General features: G+C 43.1%; 1 protein-coding gene across 4 annotated transcripts in view; it reads left to right on the forward strand.

The window, feature by feature from the left end:
• Positions 1-21,442, forward strand: part of EPC1 (enhancer of polycomb homolog 1) — a 59,559-nt gene that overhangs the window by 13,871 nt on the left and 24,246 nt on the right. For 2 of the 4 annotated variants that reach the window (XM_053359761.1, XM_053359762.1), the window contains 4 exons: positions 15,951-16,110; positions 18,579-18,724; positions 19,362-19,568; positions 19,735-19,883. In XM_053359761.1, the coding sequence (XP_053215736.1) occupies positions 15,951-16,110; positions 18,579-18,724; positions 19,362-19,568; positions 19,735-19,883 (662 nt within the window). Of the gene's footprint in view, positions 1-1,170; positions 1,894-15,950; positions 16,111-18,578; positions 18,725-19,361; positions 19,569-19,734; positions 19,884-21,442 lie in introns of those variants that run through there. The other 2 variants (XM_053359764.1, XM_053359763.1) reach the window with 2 other exon arrangements.

A 21,442-nucleotide genomic window follows, 5' to 3' on the forward strand; every position in this document is an offset into this window, starting at 1 on the left:
GATACTGCAAATATTTACTATTACAGCCATCCAAACTGCTTTTTAATTACGAAAGCTGCAAAGAAGCACAGACTGTGTTCTGTTCATAACAGCTTCTCCCCATCTTGCCTCCTTTCCTGGCTGGCTGATTTAGGGGAAAGGGCTGGTGGTCCTTGGTTTTCACAACTACTAGGCTGGTACTGTTTTAGGTGCACTATGATTAAAGATGTCCCCAATAACAAATATTCCTTCACATAGAAAGTTAGGATGTTGAAGAGAAGACTAGATGGGAGCAAATCTCATTGGCACCTTTGCATGCTGTTTGGGAAATTACGTTTTTCAACTGTGGAGCCTATAACTACTTAAAATATGCTACTGTTAAGTGAGGGATGCAGCAGGTACTTCTAGGCAGCTGTGTGAGAATCCCATGCACTCACTTGTCAAAACCTGTGACAGCTAGCCAATTGGGGGTGGCCGAAGGAAGGATAAGTTTAAAATGTAGCCAAATTCAAAAAGCTTAAGAAGTGCTGCTGTATAATTTGATGCAGTTAGTAGCAAAAAAATATATATCACAGTCAAGCCATTACAAAGCAAGGGCTTCAATATTGTTAACACAGAAGGTGGTGGCAAAATTTTCCAAGGTGCATGTTCTGTTGTATGCATCTCATTCATCCCTGGTGCATTCTTTAAAAATTGTGTGTGGTGAACAAAAAATTTAGGGAAATGGTTTAAGTTGAAAATTTCAGACGAAACGTTCCAAATAACTGTGTATAATATGCACATCCATCCCAATTCCCAGTCAATTCTATAGAATTTTTTGATGTCACAGAGCCCCGGTCTTCCAGAGTAAAGAACAAAGTGACTCGGTGGAGTGTGTGTAGATAAATTATGGTTTAGCGACAATACAGGGGAGGCGAGTCCTGCTGCTGTTAGTTTTTTTTTTTTTTGCCCGGGCCTGTAGCCGAAATAATTACAGAGAAATTGGGTGTTGTGCCCTTTTGCTCCTGGCCGGGAGCCCGTGCCTCGCCGTGTGCCATGCCGCCCTCAGCGCGGAGCAGCCCGCCCGGTGCCGAGGGGAAGCTCTTCGCCTCCTTAACGCCTCGCTGGGGTTGAGGCATCCCCGGCCGCCTCGTGCCTTCCTCCAGGCGTCGGCGCCGTCCCTCCCCTCTCCCCAGTCTTCGGCGTGGTGCGAGGGAACTGCGTGCGGCTGGGTCGGCTTCTGTGCTGCTGCTGCTGCTGCTGCTACATCACAATGAAGGAGACTCCCGAGCAGTGACAGCTTTGGGGAACGAAGACGGGACCACCTTCTTCATCATCATCCCCGAGCAGCAGTAAAAAAAAAAGTGGGGGGGAAACCCGAGCGCTCCCGCTCGTTCGCCTCCGTGCCCGCGCCGCGCGCCCCTTCTCCCCCCCCCAGCAGCGCCGTGCCCGCGCCTTTGCGCGATGCAGTGTGGGAATGGCTGTGGCGCTGGGGTTGGCTGAAAGAGGCGGCCAGTCGAGGTTTAATGTCCGCCATGTTGGCCGTGGCGTATTGAGCAGAGCCGGAGCGGCGGAGGAGAGAAATCGGCGCCCTAGCCTAGCCGCGCCAGCCGGCGCCGCTGGGACCCGCCTCGGAGCGAGCCCCGCCCCGCCGCGGGAGCCCCGGTCCCTCCATGAGAGCGCTCGGCGGGGTCCGGCTCTCAGCTCGGAGCGCTCTCGCTGCCTCCCCCCCCTCAGCTGGAGCAGCAGCCGCCATAGCAGTCGCAGCCGCCGACGACTAACATGAGCAAACTGTCGTTTCGGGCCCGGGCGCTGGACGCGTCTAAGCCGCTTCCCGTCTTCCGCTGCGAGGACTTGCCCGACCTAGCCGAGTATGCCTCCATCAACCGGGCCGTGCCGCAGATGCCCACGGGCATGGAGAAGGAAGAGGAGTCGGTACGTGAGAGACCCCCTCCCATCCCTGCTCCGGCCGGGCCCCGCCATCGCCCCACACCCGGGCCCCCACCATCGCCTCTCCGCAAGCACAAAATGGCCGCCATTTTCTCCCCGCTTCCTCCCGCTTCCCTCCCCCCGGGTGTGCGGGGGGGGGGGAGGGAAGAGGGCGATGTTAGTCCCTCAACAGCCCTGTCGCCTTCCCTCCGGGAGCCCCCATCCCACCCGGCCGAGGCTCGTTTTCGCTCTGGGCTGGAGCGCCGAGGCCTCTGGCTCGGCTCCCTTCAGCCCCCCGAAAGGCACAAAGGGGGTCACGTGACGCGGCGGCCAGCCGCCATTTTGTTGTGCTTCGACTTTGCTGGGCTGGGCCTTGTGCAGCAGGCAGCTGTGCGAGAGAGCGCGAGCCTCGGCGGCGGCGCGAGAGGGCTAGGTGGAAGTGCCGCCGTCCGGTCGCTAGGTGGCGTCTCTGCGTTTGCAATAAGCCGGGATAGCAAAAGCGGGGGCGGGGAAAGGTGCGAGGAAGTTGCGGCTGCCCATGTGTGCTCCAAGCGTGTTTCTCTGGCTTCGCTAGTAGCGTGGCCGAGGCTGCATGTAAAAGCATTAGAACCGCGCCAGAGAGTTTATTTCAGTTGGAATTCTGTTTAGCTTAGCTTAGCTTGTCCTGGCAGCGTAGCGCAGAATCTTAAGCCGGTAGCGAAGGGTAAGAGAAACAGCTTACCCCTGCACATTCTTCTTTAGGCTGAGGTATAACATTTGCTTGTTTAGTGACATGATTTGTTAATTGAAAAGTGGTGCAGAAAGCAAGCTCTGCAATACAGAAGTTGGTGTCTTCTAAGTGAAGATCTATTTTGATTGTACGGCCTTTCCAGATAAAAGTGATTTGATTATTACTACTAGGAGAACCATCTGTCATCTCATTGATAGAATAGCAGTTAAGAATGAAGCACGATCTTCCCTACTTGCTCCGAATAAATTTATTCATGCTTTGAAGTCTGTTTGGGACGCTTGACAGTACAGCTAAGGTTTTAGTATTAGTAGATTTATAAATCAGTGGTTAGGAGTCACAACACTATTATTCTTTCCTCGCAATCCTGTGCATACGTACTTACTAGGAGGAAGTCCCACTAAGTTCAGTGGTCCTTATTCCTTAGTAAGGAGCCTTATGATTGCAGCCTTTATCTGGACACCTGATTTTTCTGAATGCACGTGTTCTAAATGTTTGTTTTAGTAGAGCTAACAGTAATTTAAGCAAGGGGTGATGGTTCTGTTGCTTTATAAAACAAGACCTGTGTAAAGCAGATGCAGGGCAGTAGCTTTTCTGGTAAGGCATGTTGCAAACCATATTAGTAGATAGAATCTATAAAGACGGGGGTTTAAGTTTAGATAGAGAAAAAGGACTAGGGAGGAAACCTGCTGTTTCTAAATAGTATGTGCTTGTTCAAAATAAAGTTTATATGTGAAAGGATGCTGTTACTTATAATGATACAGTCAAGTGGCAGATTTTGAAGAGTTGTAAGAATATTCTAATAACAGAATTCAGAGTTCTTGAGTCATGAGTTTATGAATTAAGGCATACCAAGACACTTGGGGAAATAGTTCTTAAGTGTGTAGGAATTCCTGAAATTCTTCTTAGAAACTCAAGCTATAACAAGTGCACGGTATAGGTACCTTTAAAACAGAGGTAGAAAGGTAGCTAGCTCGTGTGAAATGAGTATTTTTTTAACCTCTCAACATTCGTCTGCATTGCATTTACTTCAGCCAATGGTACTGTGTGGTGAATGTAAACAAAATGCCAAATCAATTTAAATAGCAACTGTTGGCATTGTCTGTTGTATGGTATATGTGATGGAACAAGTACCAGAGCTAAGATAGCAGTCCTATGAAATCAACCTAAGAAATGGGGCTTAATCCTGAGTAAGCATGAATAGGACACAAAAAAGCAGCAAGACCTGTTCTGTCCTGTCTCCCTCTTTTGAGCCTTAATGCCCTGGGACTAGTCTATGTAATTCAGCCTCCTTGAATTTTAGGCTTGTGCTTTCTTAGTGCTGAATTTATGTAATTGCACTTGAAAAAGAGAGGATTAGGAAGTCACAAGGTTTGCGCTCCTGCTGACAAATCAGCAGATTAAATGAGTGAGGGAAGTGGAGGTGAATGAGTCTGTGGGTGCATTGGTCCAAATTAAACAAAAACAGAAAAAACTAATGCAGAGGTGAGAGGGCAGTGTTACAATGGACAACAAGACATAGTCATAGAATTGTAGAGTTGGAAGGGACCATAATACCTTCATTCATAAATCTTTTAATTCAGACCAGTTATGGGAAGGTTTGTGCTACTCTGATGGTAAAAGCTTCAAAGACATCCAAGACGTGGGGCATAAACAATGACAAACTACTTTGTGTGATATTCTGTAGCAGGTGCATGGAAATTGCTACTTTTGCACCAAAAGGCCTGGTTTTATGCAGAATTAGGCATGCTTAAAAGCTTAGATGGGCTTATGTATACCTAACTGCATGGAATCAGATTATGACTTCTAAGGACACTTGCCTGTAACCAATAACTCAGTGGTAGCCAGTGTCGTTCCCTCCAGATTTTGTGCAGTATGACTACCTTGACCCTTGGCCATGCTGGCTGGGGCTAATGGGAGTTGGAGTCTATAACACTTGAAAGTCACCACATTGGCTACCCTGCCAAAGTGCTCATTGAATCATTAGAAATGCTCTGGAGTAAGGGAAGTGGTGCACAGCAACAGCTGCGTAATTGCTTCAAGGGCAGAATCTACTGTATAATCCAAGTAAAAGTGCTTACAAGAAAATATGCTTTTGTTAGCTGCAAAATGCTTATGCATGAAATAGTGTCAGTCCTACTGTTATATCAAGTCTCAAATTATGCAGTCCAGTTGGATTCTTGCACCTTACTGAATGAACTAAAAATATGAGCTATAATACAATTTGTTTCCAGAGTGATATATATGAATTGCTACACTGCTAAATTGAACGAGATGCTAAAATGGGGAATCAAGTGGGGCCTGCAGAACAATGTTCCATTGCATCCCCACTCCTAAGAGAAGTGCAGGTGGCGAGAGGGAGTTTCAGGAGTTGGGGAAGGATAATCAACACTATACTATTCCTTTGCCAGCCCTGACTTACTGTGTCATATAGGTCGGGGTGCCACCACCTGCAACCCGAGCGTTTTCTAGCTATATAGTGGGGGCAGCAATCAGCTCTAGAGACTGAATCATCATACTATAGGACTAGAGAGGATCTATCAGCATGCATCTCCCCAATTCTAATCCTCCCCCTCCCTGCCCAGGCAATAGGTAAAAGATGTGCAGTGCTGAGCAAATTGATTTCCTCTCTCATCCTGCCTTCCATATTCCATTTGGTGGGGGATTTCTTTTCAAGGCTGGATCTAGACAAATCAAAGAAGAGTTTCAGTTAAACTTTGTATGAGAAATTGGGTTGGCAAAAAAAGGAACTCCACAGCGCCATCTGGTGTCACAGTGTTATAAAGGTAAAGGGACCCCTGACCATTAGGTCCAGTTGCAGAGGACTCTGGGGTTGCGGCACTCATCTCACTTTACTGGCCGAGGGAGCTGGCGTACAACTTCCGGGTCATGTGGCCAGCATGACTAAGCCGCTTCTGGCGAACCAGAGCAGCGCACAGAAACACCGTTTACCTTCCCGCCGGAGCGGTACCTATTTATCTACTTGCACTTTGATGTGCTTTTGAACTGCTAGGTTGGCAGGAGCAGGGACTGAACAACAGGAGCTCACCCTGTCACGGGGATTCGAACCACTGACCTTCTGATCAGCAAGTCCTAGGCTCTGTGGTTTAACCCACAGTGCCACCCGCATCCCGTTATAATGCATATACAACGCATATAAAGCTATTTACCTTTGCCAATGTAGCTGAGTCCCAACTGACATCCTGATAGTCTGTATCTCAACCATTGCATACCTGAGTTTTCTTTAGCCCTTTTTTCTTTTTCATCTAAGCTCCACTGTCAGTGGCATGCCAAAAAAAATTCAATTTTACTTTAGAAATTGACATACTTCTGCATTCCCAGGGGGCTCCAAGTATGTAGAAGCATGACTTTATATATAAGTGGCTCTGTTTTGTCTTCAAACTGTTGCCTGAGTTCTGACTTGAAGTTGATTCATCTTTCTCCCTTGCATCTAAGAATAATTTCAATGTTTATCTTGGCTAACACAGATCCATGATCCATGAAAGTATGATTCTGGCTGGGTTCAACTTAAAATAGGTTATGTTCTAGGGACTGTTAACACATTGATCTCTCTCCTCCTCCTTATCATCCTTAGAAGTTTAAACAAATGAGAGTCAATTGACTTCAGTAACTATTCAAGGTTTCCAAGTTAAATATTTCTGCTTAAGTAGAAAAGTGCCAATGAATGAAGTCAAGTAATGTCCAGAGGTGGATGACTCAAGCTAATTTTGCATAAGTGACACAAGACATTAAGTGCTCTCAGTTGCCATTGGTAATACAGTGTTTAGAATAGAAGTATATATGTTTTTCTAATGGAAAACTTGTTGGGAGATCTTGTTCTGTCTTGATAGGCTCATGACTCTTTTGTGAATGTATTGGCATAAGGGTGTTGCCTTAACATTCTATTTGACCATGCAGAAAAGAGTGCTTGCTGTATAACAGACTCCTAAGTATTTTGGCATCAAGTCTTATGCTGCTATGAGCCACTTCCAGCTGTGCAGAAAAAGGGAGGTGGATTCTCAGTCCTTGCTATATTTGCTTGAAAGGGACAGTGTCGTATAGTGGTTGGGCTGCTGGACATGGGAGACCAGAGTTTGAACCCACACTCAACCATGTAGCTCCCTGGGTGAGCTTTAGCCTGCCACTGATCCTCAGCCTAACCTACCTCACAGGGTTGTTGTGAGCATAAAATTGGGGAGGGGGAGAACTCCTTGAGTTCCTTGGAGGAAAGGCGGGATATATCACCAACACTGCCAACTTCTGTCATGAGCCCTTTTCCAGTTCTCGCTGGCCCCTGTATCTGTCTGTGCTTTAATTGCTCTAGGCAGCTATGTCATTGGAACAGTTTATTTTGAGTACCTGGCTTCTTGTTTTGCATTCAGGATCTTCCTTAATACCAAAGTACTAATCAATATTTGAATTACAGTGAAATCTTCCTGTTTAACTTCTGTGATGGCTGTTGCACTACTGTTTTAAAAAGACTGTGAAGGCATGGCTTGGCTAAAATTGGGGAGAGTTGCCCTCATGGATTTCTTTAAACCCCACCTTTCCCTACTTTTAATTCAACACTGCACTGCCATAATTCAAGACTGACAATTAATTTTCAAGAGCAGTGATTGTGAGAGCTTAAAACCAATGGACACAGCCACCAGTCATCCTGTATTCTTACAAAGCCTTATTTCTGTCTAAAACATCCCCCCTCTACTATACCTTATTAAAATAAAATAAAAATCACTGCTTCATTTGGACTCCACTGTGTGCATCTATATTGTCATGAAGAGATACTGTTTCAGATGACAGATCTACCATACAGAGCTCCAAACCTAAAATTTCCATACGTGGAAGCAGTAGATGTGTATGTGCCAAGAGCTCAGCAACAGCTAATCCTCGTATTTTTCTTTAATACATTTTTGCTGTGTTTTCATGTGGTGGCTCACAATTACAAATCTAAAATTGCACAATGAAGACTAAGTTATACTAACTAAAACAAACAGCTACAATTAGAAACACTATTATCTAGTAATGCCTGGGGGTCAAATTTGTAAGCATCATTCACTGACAACATGCCCCTTGAAATATGTCTGTTTCTCTACTTTCAAAGGCCTAGTGCAGGGGTCTGCAACCTTTAAGACAAAAAGAGCCACTTGGACCCGTTTCCAAAGAAAAAAAACTGGGAGCTGCAAAACCATTGCGACATTTAAAACAAATATATCTCCAGAGCCACGATCTGACAGCGGGTGGGAAGGTGATGTCGGGACGGTGCGTGACTAACGCACGCACCACCCCCATGCGACGTCACAGCCAGTACAGCGCCCGCCACAGTGGGGAGTGTCGGGGCACACAATGCGCCTCCTCCTCTCGCTAGTATCCGCCCCGGAGCCGCGGCAAAGGTGTAAAAGAGCCACATGTGGCTCCGGAGCCGCGGGTTGCTGACCCCTGGCCTAGTGGGATGTGTTTGCATTAGCCTTTCTGTAGGCCTTAGGCGTACAGTTGTAAAGGCCACTTGCTCCAGGGTGCAGGGGTTAATGCTTACTTGTGGAACTGGATAGATCCTGTATAGCAGGCATGTCCAACTCGCTAGCGACAGTGATCTACACCCACTATTAAAAAGCTTTTTTGGGGGGACCCAAAGTTGTTGATCTTTTTCTTTTTCTTTTATTGGGGGAGGGGAGATTGATAAGCTCACGATCGACCAGGAACACTCCACGATTGACAGGTAGATCGCGATCGACCAGTTGGACGTGCCTGCTGTATAGCAGAGTGGAGAGCCTTTTAGGCCTAGGAGCCTAGAATCTAGATCTTTTATCTGCTGCACCCTGTGGACTAACTTTGACAGGCAGTTGTCCACAGGTGAGTGTGGTTGGAGGAAAATGGCCTTGTGAGCCAGATGACGAGGACTGGTGGGTCAGATTTGACCCATGGACCAGAGGTTCCCCACCCCCGCTATATATGTATGGAGGAGAGTTTTGTTTGGTCTTCATTTGTACCTTCCAGACTAATACACAGATTGGAACCTAATTAACCTGTATATTTTACACTTCTTTTGCAATTGTTTCTTGGCTCAAAAAAATACAAAAAGTGTTAGAAATGCTCATTTTAGGACAAAACCTGTTTAGAAATTAATACTTTGGGATAACATACATACTTTGTGGAAAAAAGCACATAATATATAACTATCCATACTTCAGGGACAGGGAATTGTAATCCTAGGGCCCAATCTGCCCCTCCAGTCCTCTTTGTCTGACCCCTTGGTATTCACCCTAGACCAAACTACTCACTATCCCTCCTTTACATCCACCTTGTGTGTTTAGCCTGGGTGAAATGTATCCTTGAACTCTGTTAATGCCCCTTGGTTGCCTGGATAAAGGGTCTGTGTCAAGAAAGTAGCCTACTGTACAAAGGTAAAAGTTACATTTGCTGCTTTACCCACTTTTGCCTCTGACACTGCCCCACGTGTGACATCTCTGAAGGCTACTAAGATGGAACTGTGGCCTTCAGAAAACGGTTCTGCACCCTGTTGTATTTAAATACATTTCCCCCACCGCACTCCTATCAACTTAATGCAGAAACAAAACTGAATGGACTTATGAGTAAACACATGTAAAATTGGCAAGGACCAGAAATAGACTGATTTGTCCCTCTGGCTATAAAAATACTGCCTTTCAAGATAATTCCTAGGAGTAAGCATTGGAGGCATTAACATTGCCAACCAATTTTCCTTCTGGAAAGTAAAATAATAATAATACTCTGACACACTATCTTAACAGTATTGCGTGGAGGGGGGAGAAGCCTTGGTTTTGTTTCTGAAAATACTTCAGTTGCAATATGTTCTGCTTTAAATTGAGAAGCTACCACAGAGACTCAGTGTTAAGCTCCTGAGGGTGTTTGAATTAAAAGGGAATCTAAAATTTTCATTCCTGGTAGAAACAGTATGGGATTGTTTCTTATACCAGGTTCATCATGTGTCATGTTAAGGGAGACACTAGCAATTCTATCTTGGTGTATGTTTACACAAATGTTGTAGTGGATCAGTGTATTTTAATAGACCACTGTATTTTAATACTTTGTTGGAAGCCGCCCAGAGTGGCTGGGCAGGGTATAATAATAATAATAATAATAATAATTATTACTACTACTACTACTACTATTACTATTATTTATTTCACTGGCCTGGTGATATGAGTAAAGCTCTGCTGTAGAATTGTTGGCTGTGCCAGATAACCCTCCATGGCATAATGGCAGTACTTGTAGTTATATTACTTGCTGGCTGCTTGGTTGGTCTAGGACAGGGTGATCCAATGCAGCCCTCAAGGCCTTTTTTGGCAGCCCTCAGCAACATTTGGAACCCTTGGGCTGCCTTTCCCAGAGCCAGCTAAGCAAGACTTTCCCAGAGCCAGCTAAGCATTGGGAAGGAGGCTCTGAGGGGCTCCTAGAGTCCTCCGGCCTCTTCCTCGAATTGCTTTCCCAGCTTTGGCAAGGAAGTAGGAGGGCTCTAGGACCCTGCCAGAGTCTTGTGCCTCCTTCCTAAAGCCTGGTGCCTTGCTTAGTTGGCTTTGAGAAGGTAGCACAAGGGTCGGGGGGGTCAATTTTGGCCTTGCTTCCCACCCCCCATGTGACAAGGCAGTGTGTGGCCCGCAGGCTCTATGACAAAGTACTCTTGCGGCTCACTTGATAGTAAAAGTTGAACCACCCTGGTCTAGAACAAGGGTGGAGAACCTTCGACCTGCAGGCTAACCTTGCCTTGTCGGGGAGGGGGGCAAGTTGGACCACAGGGCTATTTTCCTCAAACCACGCTCACCTGCCCACCAGCCAATATCACTGGCAACATTAACTGATGGGCAGGAGGACAGCGGCTAATCCTGCATTGGCAATGTGCCCTGTTCCCAGTAGAGAAAAGAATTGCACAGTCAAGGCAGCAGGATTTAATCCTTGCCCTTCCCCTGATAAGAGGAGATCAAAGCACCTCCGTAGTGCTGTTTGAAGCAGCTCCTGCACTTCTCCTGCATGTGGGGGTGGGGTGGGGTGGCAGGATGGGGAGAGATTTCTGTGATCTGTTTCAGACAGCACTTTTGAGAAGTACTTAAAAAGCCCCCATGCTCCTCTTGTAGCTGAAATTGGACTGAAGGAGCTTCTGTAAAGGGCTTCTCAAAAGTGCTGTTTGAAGCATCCACCCCCTTTTCACTTGCAAAGCCATGTGATTGGCAGGTGGGTGGCCCCACTCACCTGTAAAATGTGGCCTGTAAGACAGATCCTGATAAGGACCTGGCCCATAGAGCCAAAAATGTTCCCTACCTCTGCTCTAGGAGCATGTGCAGTATTAACCACCTGTGGTATTATTCTGTGATGGGGAGGGTAACAACACTTGAGTGTTCTCGTTACAAACAATCCTTATTGTTTTTAGCTGTTAAGGTGATTAGATGCCTTGATTGTGACTGGTACTATTTTTACTCTATATGGTTGTTCTTAGTTTAATGGTGAGGAATGCAGGTGGTGCTGTGGGTTAAAGCCACAGAGCCTAAGGGCTTGCCGATCAGAAGGTTGGCGATTCGAATCCCCGCGATGGGGTGAGCTCCCGTTGCTCGGCCCCTGCTCCTGCCAACCTAGCAGTTCGAAAGCACATTAAAGTGCAAGTAGATAAATAGGTACCGCTCCAGGGGGAAGGTAAACGGCGTTTCCGTGCGCTGCTCTGGTTCGCCAGAAGCGGCTTAGTCATGCTGGCCCCATGACTCAGAAGCTGTACACCGGCTCCCTCGGCCAATAAAGCGAGATGAGCGCCGCAACCCCAGAGTCGTCCACGACTGGACCTAATAGTCAGGTGTCCCTTTACCTTTTTCTTTAATGTGAAATTATTTGTTTTAAATAAACTGTTGTACTTGGGTACTAGCCAAAATACAAGTCTCTACTAGTCAGGAATCCTGAATGTTTTGAAATCCTTTGGTATTTAATTCTCAATTCTTGAATTGAAGAATTACGCCACCTTGCAGGTTATGAGCATGTGGAAATACGTGAAACCTATTTCTGAATTACTAAATATCGACTTTGCTCTTCCTCCCTTCTCTCCCTTTCTAAATGCTCCTTGTGTAAGTGTGGTGTGTAAGAAACATTTTGAATTGTAGTTTTCACACAGGGAAGGGTCTGTCAAAGTTTTCTATATTCTTGTACCATTATGTATTTCTACATTAGCATCCTTTACAGAACAACGGCCACTTTGATACTTAAGGATTCTTACAGAATGCAAAATGTATCTATAGCTTGATTTGCCATTAAATGATCATATTTAGTATTAAAAATTCAATTTATTCAGTCAGTATTTACAATATTTACAAATTGAGTTTTCTTTTTAATTTTTAGTTAGACCTATTGAAATTAATGATAGCTGGTCATATCTATTTACTTCAGTGGGCCTACTCCGAGTAGGGAGCTTCAGTCCAATATAGAAAAATATGTGATAAGGGAAACCTAACTACATGAATTCAGATTCCTGGGCCTGATGAGGTGCACCCAAGGATATTAAAGCAGCTTGTAATCTCAGAGCCTTTGTCTATAAGCTTTGAGAATTTTTTGAGGACAGGTGAGGTCCTGGTATGTGACCCTTTGGAGAATGCAAGGTTCTGCTGGATCGCCTAGCTTTCAGTATGATTATCTGTTATATCCTTCTGAAACACCTAGCTGTGACGGACCAGCTGGCACTGTTAAGTGATGGTTTGGTATCAGAAGTGGTGCAGGGTAACTCCTGTTAGACAGCTTGGTCACTAATGTATGGTTTTCCACAGGTTTCTATTGATTTTTTCATTCTATTTGACCAGTCTGCCTGAAACCCAAGGGGGAAGTTGCCTGGGGCTTTGCTTTGGAGTTCAGTATTGTCAGCTTATGAACGACATCAAATTGTTATCTCCTCCTCATCACAAGCCAAGGCTGATATTCTGAATTAGTGTGTGATATAAGTAATGGACTGGTTGAGGGTGAACAAAGTAACTTCTTGCAGAAGTGCTTCTTGTAGTCAATAGAAACAAAGATCAGGGCATTTGAGTTTAGCCCTTTAGGGATGAGATTATACTCTTCTCAAAAAATAGGCTTGCAGGAAACTTCTGGACTTCCTTCTTGACTTAAATATTTCAGGCTTCAGCAGGCGCTTGGAGTGCTTAGGCCCAGGCCTACCTGAAGCACCATTTTCTTCCATATATATGGACTTAACAATTATATTCTTCCTCCACCTCTGCCTTCCCCAAACCAAAATTTTGAAGGCATATTGGAAAAGTTAGTGTTTAATAGTTTTTTTTTGTTTAGAAACTTTAACCTCAGAAGAATCTCTGCCGTAGATTAACTCTGAAATACATTTGAACTGTCTCAGCATCCAGTTTCTGGATACACCAATTCAAAATGCCTTTAAGTGGTATTTGAACCATATTAATGTCTTCTGAAACAATGACTTGTTCCTGATCCTCCCTTTGGAATACTTGTAAACAGGACCCAATTATTTCCTAGTCACCAACTCAGAGTACAGTGGTACCTCGGGTTGCAGATGCTTCAGGTTACAGACTCCACTAACCCAGAAATAGTACCTCGGGTTAAGAACTTTGCTCCAGGATGAGAACAGAAATTGCGCGGCAGCAGGAGGCCCCATGAGCTAAAGTGGTGCTTCAGGTTAAGAACGGACCTCTGGAACAAATTAAGTTCTTAACCTGAGGTACCACTGGTCACATATTTCTTTAAATCTTTCAGACTTTATCAGGGATGTATTTCATACTGGTTATCTACACCACACTACAAAATATAGATTAAGAAATGTTCCCAAGTGTGTGGGGGATCATACTTAAGAAGTGCCAGTTGGCTGAGTTGATTCTCAAAGCCTTAATCACATTCATGATTGGCAAGGTAGCAGTAGTTCAAACATTCCTGCAGCTGCTAACCACTGTCTACACTTAGTAGCTTTCTCTGTTTAGCCAAGGTATAATTATTATAAAAGGCAATTATATGAATTCTCTGAATTGACTAAGATTAAAAATGGGCAGCTGCTAATCAAGGTCAAACAATGCCTTAATTAAACTTAACTTTAAGAGTAAGTACCATGGCTCTCTAAGGGATGCGGGTGGCGCTGTGGGTTAAACCACAGAGCCTAGGGCTTGCCGATCAGAAGGTCGGCGGTTCGAATCCCTGCGATGGGGTGAGCTCCCGTTGCTCGGTCCCTGTTCCTGCCAACCTAGCAGTTTGAAAGCACATAAAAGTACAAGTAGATAAATAGGTACCGCTCCGGCGGGAAGGTAAACGGTGTTTCCGTGTGCTGCTCTGGTTCACCAGAAGCGGCTTAGTCATGCTGGCCACATGACTCAGAAGCTGTACGCCAGCTCCCTCGGCCAATAAAGCGAGATGAGCACCGCAACCCCAGAGTCAGTCACGACTGGACCTAATGGTCAGGGGTCCCTTTACTTTTACCTTGACCGCGGCTCTCTAATTGTTGTTGTGTGTAGTGGCATTTGACTGCAGAGGTTTATATGTGTGTTTCTTGATCATTCATCTTGAATACAACAAGAGAAGAAATGTGATTCCAAATACTGATGCCCAGTGTGTGTGGTTGCCAGATTGGAGTGATGAGCAGCCACCTAATTATTGCAACCAGTGTGAGCAAGTCTGATTAGAGACCCTGAGAAATGAGAGCAACATTTATACCATCAAAAAGGAAAGGGAAACTGCCAAAGGGACTTGCTGTCTGTTTTAACATGTTAAAAAGGTTCAGAAATAAAAACTTGAAGCTAGTATGGATATAATACTGGCCACAGGCTTATGTGCTTCCTCTCCCACAGATCCTTCTCTCCTACTTTTCTTGGTTTGTCTGACCATAACATTTGTCCTTGTTATTATTTATTAATTTATGTACTGCTTACATGCCAAAATGGCTTCTAAGTGGTTCACAAGTAAATACACAATAAAACAAGTACATCAAAACATTAAAAACATCCATAATTAAAATTTATAGTAAAACAAGTCAGAAATCATAATAATTAAAATAGTTAAAAGAATGATGAAAACAATTGGATCAGGCAGTTCAAGGTCAGAGGTATCTGTGCCTAACAGATGTCTTCAAGAGCAGGTGGAATGTCTCTATGGATGGAGCCTCTTGTATTTCAGCAGGAAGGGCATTCCATAACATTGGTGCCTCTCCCCCCCCCCCAAAAGCCTGCCTTAATGTTACCACAAGCCAGTGATCATCAGACTTCATTACTGTGGTGTGTGGGTTGGCCAGAGTTTGTCTAGTGTTAACTAAGAATTGCTTCCAAACCATGCTTTGTAACTCCTCAAATTGTAAACTCCTCCTCCATTTTGTTTGGAGGCAACTTTTGGGTTGTGTAAGTGAAGTTTGCTGAATTCCGACATGTGGTAAAAAATAACAAACCAGGAAAGGGATATTCTAGATTCTCTACACTAGCCTTGCCCAACTTGGTGCACTCAATATATTTTGGACTACAACTCCCATTAGCTTCAGTCAGTGTGGCCATGCCAGTTGCGACTGATTGGAGTTGTAGTCCAAAATATTGGAAAGAGTCAGGCTGGGGAAGGCTGCTTTGAGCCATAGTCTGAAGAACTGGGAACTACATTTGAACACTAGATCTCGAACTATAGCTTACAGGAAATGGGAACCAGCCTTTTGAATGTGTCTTCCCTTCCCTCTATAGAGCAAATCTCCACCTTGTCTTCAGTGGGCATGAAGGTTGATAGTTTACTTAATTATAGTTAAGGGTGAGAGAAGGGCAGTTTCGCTCCAGGAAGGAGAAGGGTTGGAGAGGAGAAGTTTTGAGAGGCTGGCCACCAGTTTCCTTATTTTGTTTAGTAGAGAGCCATCAATACATCTGCACTAACCCACCCTGTTGATGCTATGATTATTTGGTTACTTTAGTAACTGTTAAGACAGTTTCACTTGAGAGATGAAAATTAATTTTTACCTTCCTCTTTAAAGACTATTGATATCAACAAGCGCAGTAAACCAATAAATAAAATAAAAAATATTAATAAAATGGACTTGGCCAACTTATTAGCTAACTCTTTTGTTGTTGTTGTTGCTGGTGGTCTTGTGCTACTATTAGTGACAGATTTTGACTTGCTTTGTGCTGTTCCTAGTTACTTACTAATCCTGTAATTGTGAGCTTAACCTACTGTAAATTCACATAACCTGTAAATCTTAATGGTAGAATTTTTGATGAAAGTAATGTTTATATTTTCTTACATTGAGGGGACTTTTTCCAAAGAGGCAGTTTTAAAACATTTAAAATACCTCCCCCCCATAATAATAATGTGCATTGTGGCTTTCAACTTTTCTCTCTTTCCTCTCTTTTAATTTTAGGAACATCATCTCCAGCGGGCCATTTCAGCACAGCAGGTATATGGCGAGAAGAGGGATAATATGGTTATACCAGTCCCGGAAGCGGAAAGTAATATTGCTTATTATGAATCTATATACCCTGGAGAATTTAAGATGCCAAAGCAGCTTATTCACATACAGCGTGAGTATATCTTTACATCCCTTGTTTGGGTTTCTTGGGCAGTGCCATCCTTACTCTTGTTTTCTGGAAAAGTAACTTTGTGAGTTGGTAGTTTCAAGATGACAAAAGGTGCTGTGACACCTTGAAATTTACTTTCTCAAAACAGTGTTAATACTTTACCTTTTTATTACATAATATTGCATACTAAAATAATTTGGCAGAAACTAGAAAATTTAAATATTGACTGCAGTAAAGGTAAACAATTTTCATACAGTGGTACCTCGGTTTTTGAACTTAATCTGTTCTGAAACATTCGAAAACTGAAAACTCAATAGCCAACAACTAGGCCTCAGGATCTTGTGCTCAGCAGAAGCCATGTGGCACATTTGACTTCCGAGGCATGTTCGAAAACTGAAGCATTTACTTCTGGGTTTATGGCATTTGAAAACCAAAATGTTTGTCAGCGGAGACATTCGAAAACCGAGGTACCACTGTACTTGCAAGAAACTATTATCATGTCTGGTCATAGGAGACAGTGCAGGAGAATGAGAAATGTCATATAGGAGTGGAGCTACTTCATAATTGGCATCTTATAAATGAACTGTTGAGAAACCTAGGCTAGGGTGAGGGTTCCCAGCATTGATTATGCCCACTTCTGTTTTACATTCCCATTTGATTTTGGGTGCAGTGGTTGGCGTTGTAACAGGTGTCTCAAGTTTACCTTGGTTTGGATTGGGGTGAATAATCTGGTATTGAATCCAGGCAAAACTAAAGCTGTATTGGGGGTGGGGTAAGTGATCTTGAAGAGAGATGTATAGTTGTAATTGATGCACTGAATTGCTCTGAAAGAGCAAGTCTGTTTCCCTGGGAGTGCTTTTGGCCAGAGAATCCATTTTCATTGATATCTCTCATGCTGACTGCATCTCTTCCCCAAAGCATGAGAACTAGGATTAATTGCTGTTCTTTGCTCAGTGGAGTTTCCTATGATTGTTCAGCAACCATAGCTAGTACAGAATGTTGTGACTTCAATCCTTTGTGGGGCAGACCAATGATATAAAATCTTGTTTTCCTGTAGATTGATACACCCTGTGCCTTCTGTAATAATAAATTTCCAGGCTTCACTGGAAAAAGATTTGGGTTTGTGGGGTGGGTGGGTGGGTGGTGGTCATTGAGGGCAGGTGAATGGTTGTTATATTTGTCTTAACTTTACTGTAGGTATCTGGAATTAGGGTGTTTTGTCTGTTAGCACAACTACAGTGGTTTCCAGAAAAGTAGCATGTTTGTTATGCCTAAACCTACCACTGTGTTTCTAAGGAACCCTAATGTGGTGTTGCTTTTTCATCTTGGAAACAAACTATTGACCACCTCTGTGAGTGTGTGTGATTCAACTATGGTTAATAAAGTTGTCTTCTGGGATTGTTTACCACCACCACACATACACAAGTGTCGTTAGTTGTCTAGCTTCTGCTACTATAGGGGCAGGCAACCAGTGAGCTGGGACTTTTCCATTTGGCTTCCAGCATAACTTTATAATCTCAAGAATGCACTATAACTCCTTTTTTGCTTCTGACTTGGAGAAAGTATCTAGAGTTCAGAGTATCTTACTTAAGATGATGCAGATAATCAGCTCTTTGTGCCTAATTGATTCAGTGGGTGAATTCCACATTACCAGACTTCTGCCTATAGTCATTTCAGGATACGGTTTTAATTAAAACTTTGTATAACCTGACAAGCAAGTAAGCCAGTTATTTTAAGTCGACATTGTCAGGATGCTGTAAAGAAAATTATGTTAGTATTCCATGTTACAGGAACATGTATGCATATTTCTAAATTGAAATTGACCTTTTTAAAGAGGATATTTATTTTAACTTGGTCTCTGTAAAAACCAGTACTTAAACTGAACTAATCTCTTTTTAAAGCTGCTGTAACATTATGTTCAGACATAACAATATGATGGCTAACAACTGCATGAGCAAACCTAGGTCCCTCTCTCATGGCCACAGCTCAGTATGGAAGGGCCATAGCTTAATGGGAAACCACAGGCTTTGCTTCCAATATGTTCCAGTATCAGTTAGTAGCATCTCCAGGCAGAGGTGGGAAAGACTTCTGTCTGAAACCTCTGTGAGTTGCAGCCATTCACTCTGTCATTGATTACAGTAAAGAGCTAAATGGAATAATGATTTGACCATGGTATCAGGTATATCATGAAACATTTTCATTCAAACTGGAATTGTGACTTAACACTAACTGATTAGCTTCAGTGGGCCAGTGTTTGAAACTAATCATAATTATTTTAAACCTAGATATGGGAGAAGTGAGGGTGAAGTGTAGGCCTGGAAGGAAACAAGGCTTGTTCATGTGATGCTGAACTATGCTTGAGCATTACATCCAAATCTGGCCAGTGTCCAAATAGCTGTCTGCCCTGCCTTACCTCTTTCTCCCCAGAACACCTGAGAACAAAAGCATAAAACATACTTTTCCCCCTCCAGCTTTTAGTTTGGATGCAGAGCAGCCAGATTATGACTTGGATTCAGAAGATGAGGCCTTTGTGAATAAGCTGAAGAAAAAGATTGATATTTCTCCTTTGCAATTTGAAGAAATGATAGATCGGCTGGAAAAAGGCAGTGGTCAGCAGGTATAGCATTGTTTCAGATACTTGAAAGCATTTATGTGGGTTTGCTAGAAAATTTTGAATTTAAAAGAAAATCTTAAGCACATTTGCATATGTTAATTTTCAACGGAAAATGTGTAGCTTGCATCAGAAAATTTTCTGGTGTTCTAGAGCAGGGTTGGGAAACCTGATGCCCTCCAGATGTTGTTAAGCCAGTTCTCAGCATCCCCAACTATTATCTTTAGTGACTGGGGCTGCTGGGCATTGGAGTCCCAACAGCTTCTGGAGGGTAATTTCCCCATCCCTGCCCTATTTGTTTTACTTGTATTTATTAAACATAACTAAAAACGTTGAATCTGAGAAATTTGCCTAATACTGCATTTACATTTGACATATATTCATGGTTACTAATGAGCATATGGGTTGTATCCAACAAAGTTCTTCTTAGAGAAATCCAATAGATGGATTCATTAATTTTAATCTCATTGGGTTTACTTGGAGTAGAGCTAACATTGCATGCAACTCTATGAAATGAAAATGTTTTCTATATAAAAAGTAAAGTAGTGGGGAAATGCCGTCTCCACATCACTGTTTGAAACTGTTACAACTGTTGCAAAATAAATAAATGTACAAAAGTGACACACTTGCGTTTTACTTTTAGCCAGTCAGCCTGCAGGAGGCCAAGCTACTCTTGAAAGAAGATGATGAACTGATTAGAGAAGTATATGAGTACTGGATTAAAAAGAGGAAAAACTGTCGAGGTCCGTCTCTTATCCCAGCAGTAAAACAGGAGAAGCGTGATGGTTCCAGCACAAACGATCCTTACGTTGCATTTAGAAGGCGAACAGAAAAGATGCAGACTCGTAAAGTGAGTGTATTTATATTTATATGAATTCTTTGAACAGGTACACTATTTAGAGCTTGCCTCTGCAAGAGGAATAAGGATAATGGGTTGTGTTATGGCCCAGAAGAGTTTATGTTTATAAAAATGCAGGTGTCTGTGTGGTCTGTGTGACTATTTATTTATTTTGCAGAATCGGAAAAATGATGAGGCATCATATGAAAAGATGCTTAAGCTGCGACGGGATTTGAGTCGTGCAGTAACAATTCTAGAGATGATAAAGAGACGGGAAAAAAGTAAGAGGGAGTTACTGCATTTAACACTGGAAATTATGGAAAAGAGGTAAAGAATTAATGTCTATTGAAATAATTCATTTTTTAAAAAAAGTATTGTTAATGTTACTATTAAATAGAAATAATAGAGATAATGTTCTATTTCTTTTGCTCAGATTTTTTAACCGACTGTAGTCCTAACTTTACTTACTTGGGAGTAAGCTCCATTGAAAACAAGAGGACTTACTTTCAAGTAGACATGGTTAGGACCGCACTGCAATATCGTAAAGGTCTGACTGTCATAGGGTAGGTAGTGAACATCTGGTAGTGAACATCACTTCTAGTCACAAAGCAATGCCGTATTTTCATGAGAGCCCACCTGCCTTGTTGGAGTGACTGCGTGACAAATGTATTCATCAGTTGGTTACAATTTCACTTGGATGGAATGCTGATGTTTCTACCTAAAACCAGTCAAAATTAATGAGCTCGCCTTTTACAAGTTGAGAAATAAACTGGGCTTACAAATCATAAACTTGTGGCATCATGCATCCTGGCATTTTTCCTTAGCTCCTTCTTAGATCGCTTGCTCCAGTTCACATGCTTTTAGCTTGATATCTTTGATAAGTCTTGCTACTTTGAGGGGGCAAGTTTAACAAATTGTCACTGACCCTGATTCAATCCCTGACAACTCCAGTTAGGGCTAGGAAAGATTCCTAACAAGAGACGGTCGCAAGCTTCTGCCAGGCAGAACAAGCATTACTAGATGGACCAATAGTCAGACTTTGTATAAGGCAGGTTCCTATCTTTTTGAAGCACACCTTTTGTAAGTTTGAAACGGAGGCAAGCACAAGGCAGGTGTCTAGAAAAATACTTCTTTTAAAAATCACCGCATAAGTTGCTCCCATTCATTTGTTGATGGATGAGAGGCTAAGGTGAAGGCAGTACAGTGGTACCACGAGTTACAAACGCCTCAGGTTACAAACGCTTCAGGTTACAAACTCCGCTAACCTGGAAGAGTTACCTTGAGTTGAGAAGTTTGCCCCAGGATGAGAACGGAAATCGTGTGCTGGCGGAACAAATTTAAGTTCGTAACTAGAGGTACCACTGTATTGTGAAAAAGAAAGAGGGGCAAGGGGGATTTGAGTCTGGCATGTTTCTGTAACTGTCTTAAATATTGGTGATTTATTGAAAACTTCAGGAAAATATATTAACTTTTGTAATGGAAGCATTTTGAAATGGACTATTCTCAGTGTTAAAGGGATTCAGTTTGTTGCATGGTATCCGTTGTAGAAATTTGTGGCATCAGTTGAGAAAAACCACCATGTCATAATCTACTTTTCTTGAACTAATCCAATGCTGTTGGCTGTGTAGATAATACTGACTGAAAATCAGTACTTGTCACCTAATTCCCACACTTCTAATCCATTTGCTGAAATTGTGACTTAAGAATTTTGGAAGTTGTTGTAGTGTTCTATAAAAGCTTTCCCCAACCTGGCGCCCTGTAATGTTTTGGCCTACAATTCCCCATGAGCCTCAGTCAGCCAATAGGTGTTGTCCGAAACATATAGAGAGCAACAGGTTGAGGAAGGCTATAGGAGTATTTTGTCTGTGTAAGATGAAATAATATCT

The sequence above is a fragment of the Podarcis raffonei genome, chromosome 12, assembly GCF_027172205.1.
Source record: "Podarcis raffonei isolate rPodRaf1 chromosome 12, rPodRaf1.pri, whole genome shotgun sequence".
In the NCBI taxonomy this organism is placed as follows: Eukaryota; Metazoa; Chordata; class Lepidosauria; order Squamata; family Lacertidae; genus Podarcis; species Podarcis raffonei.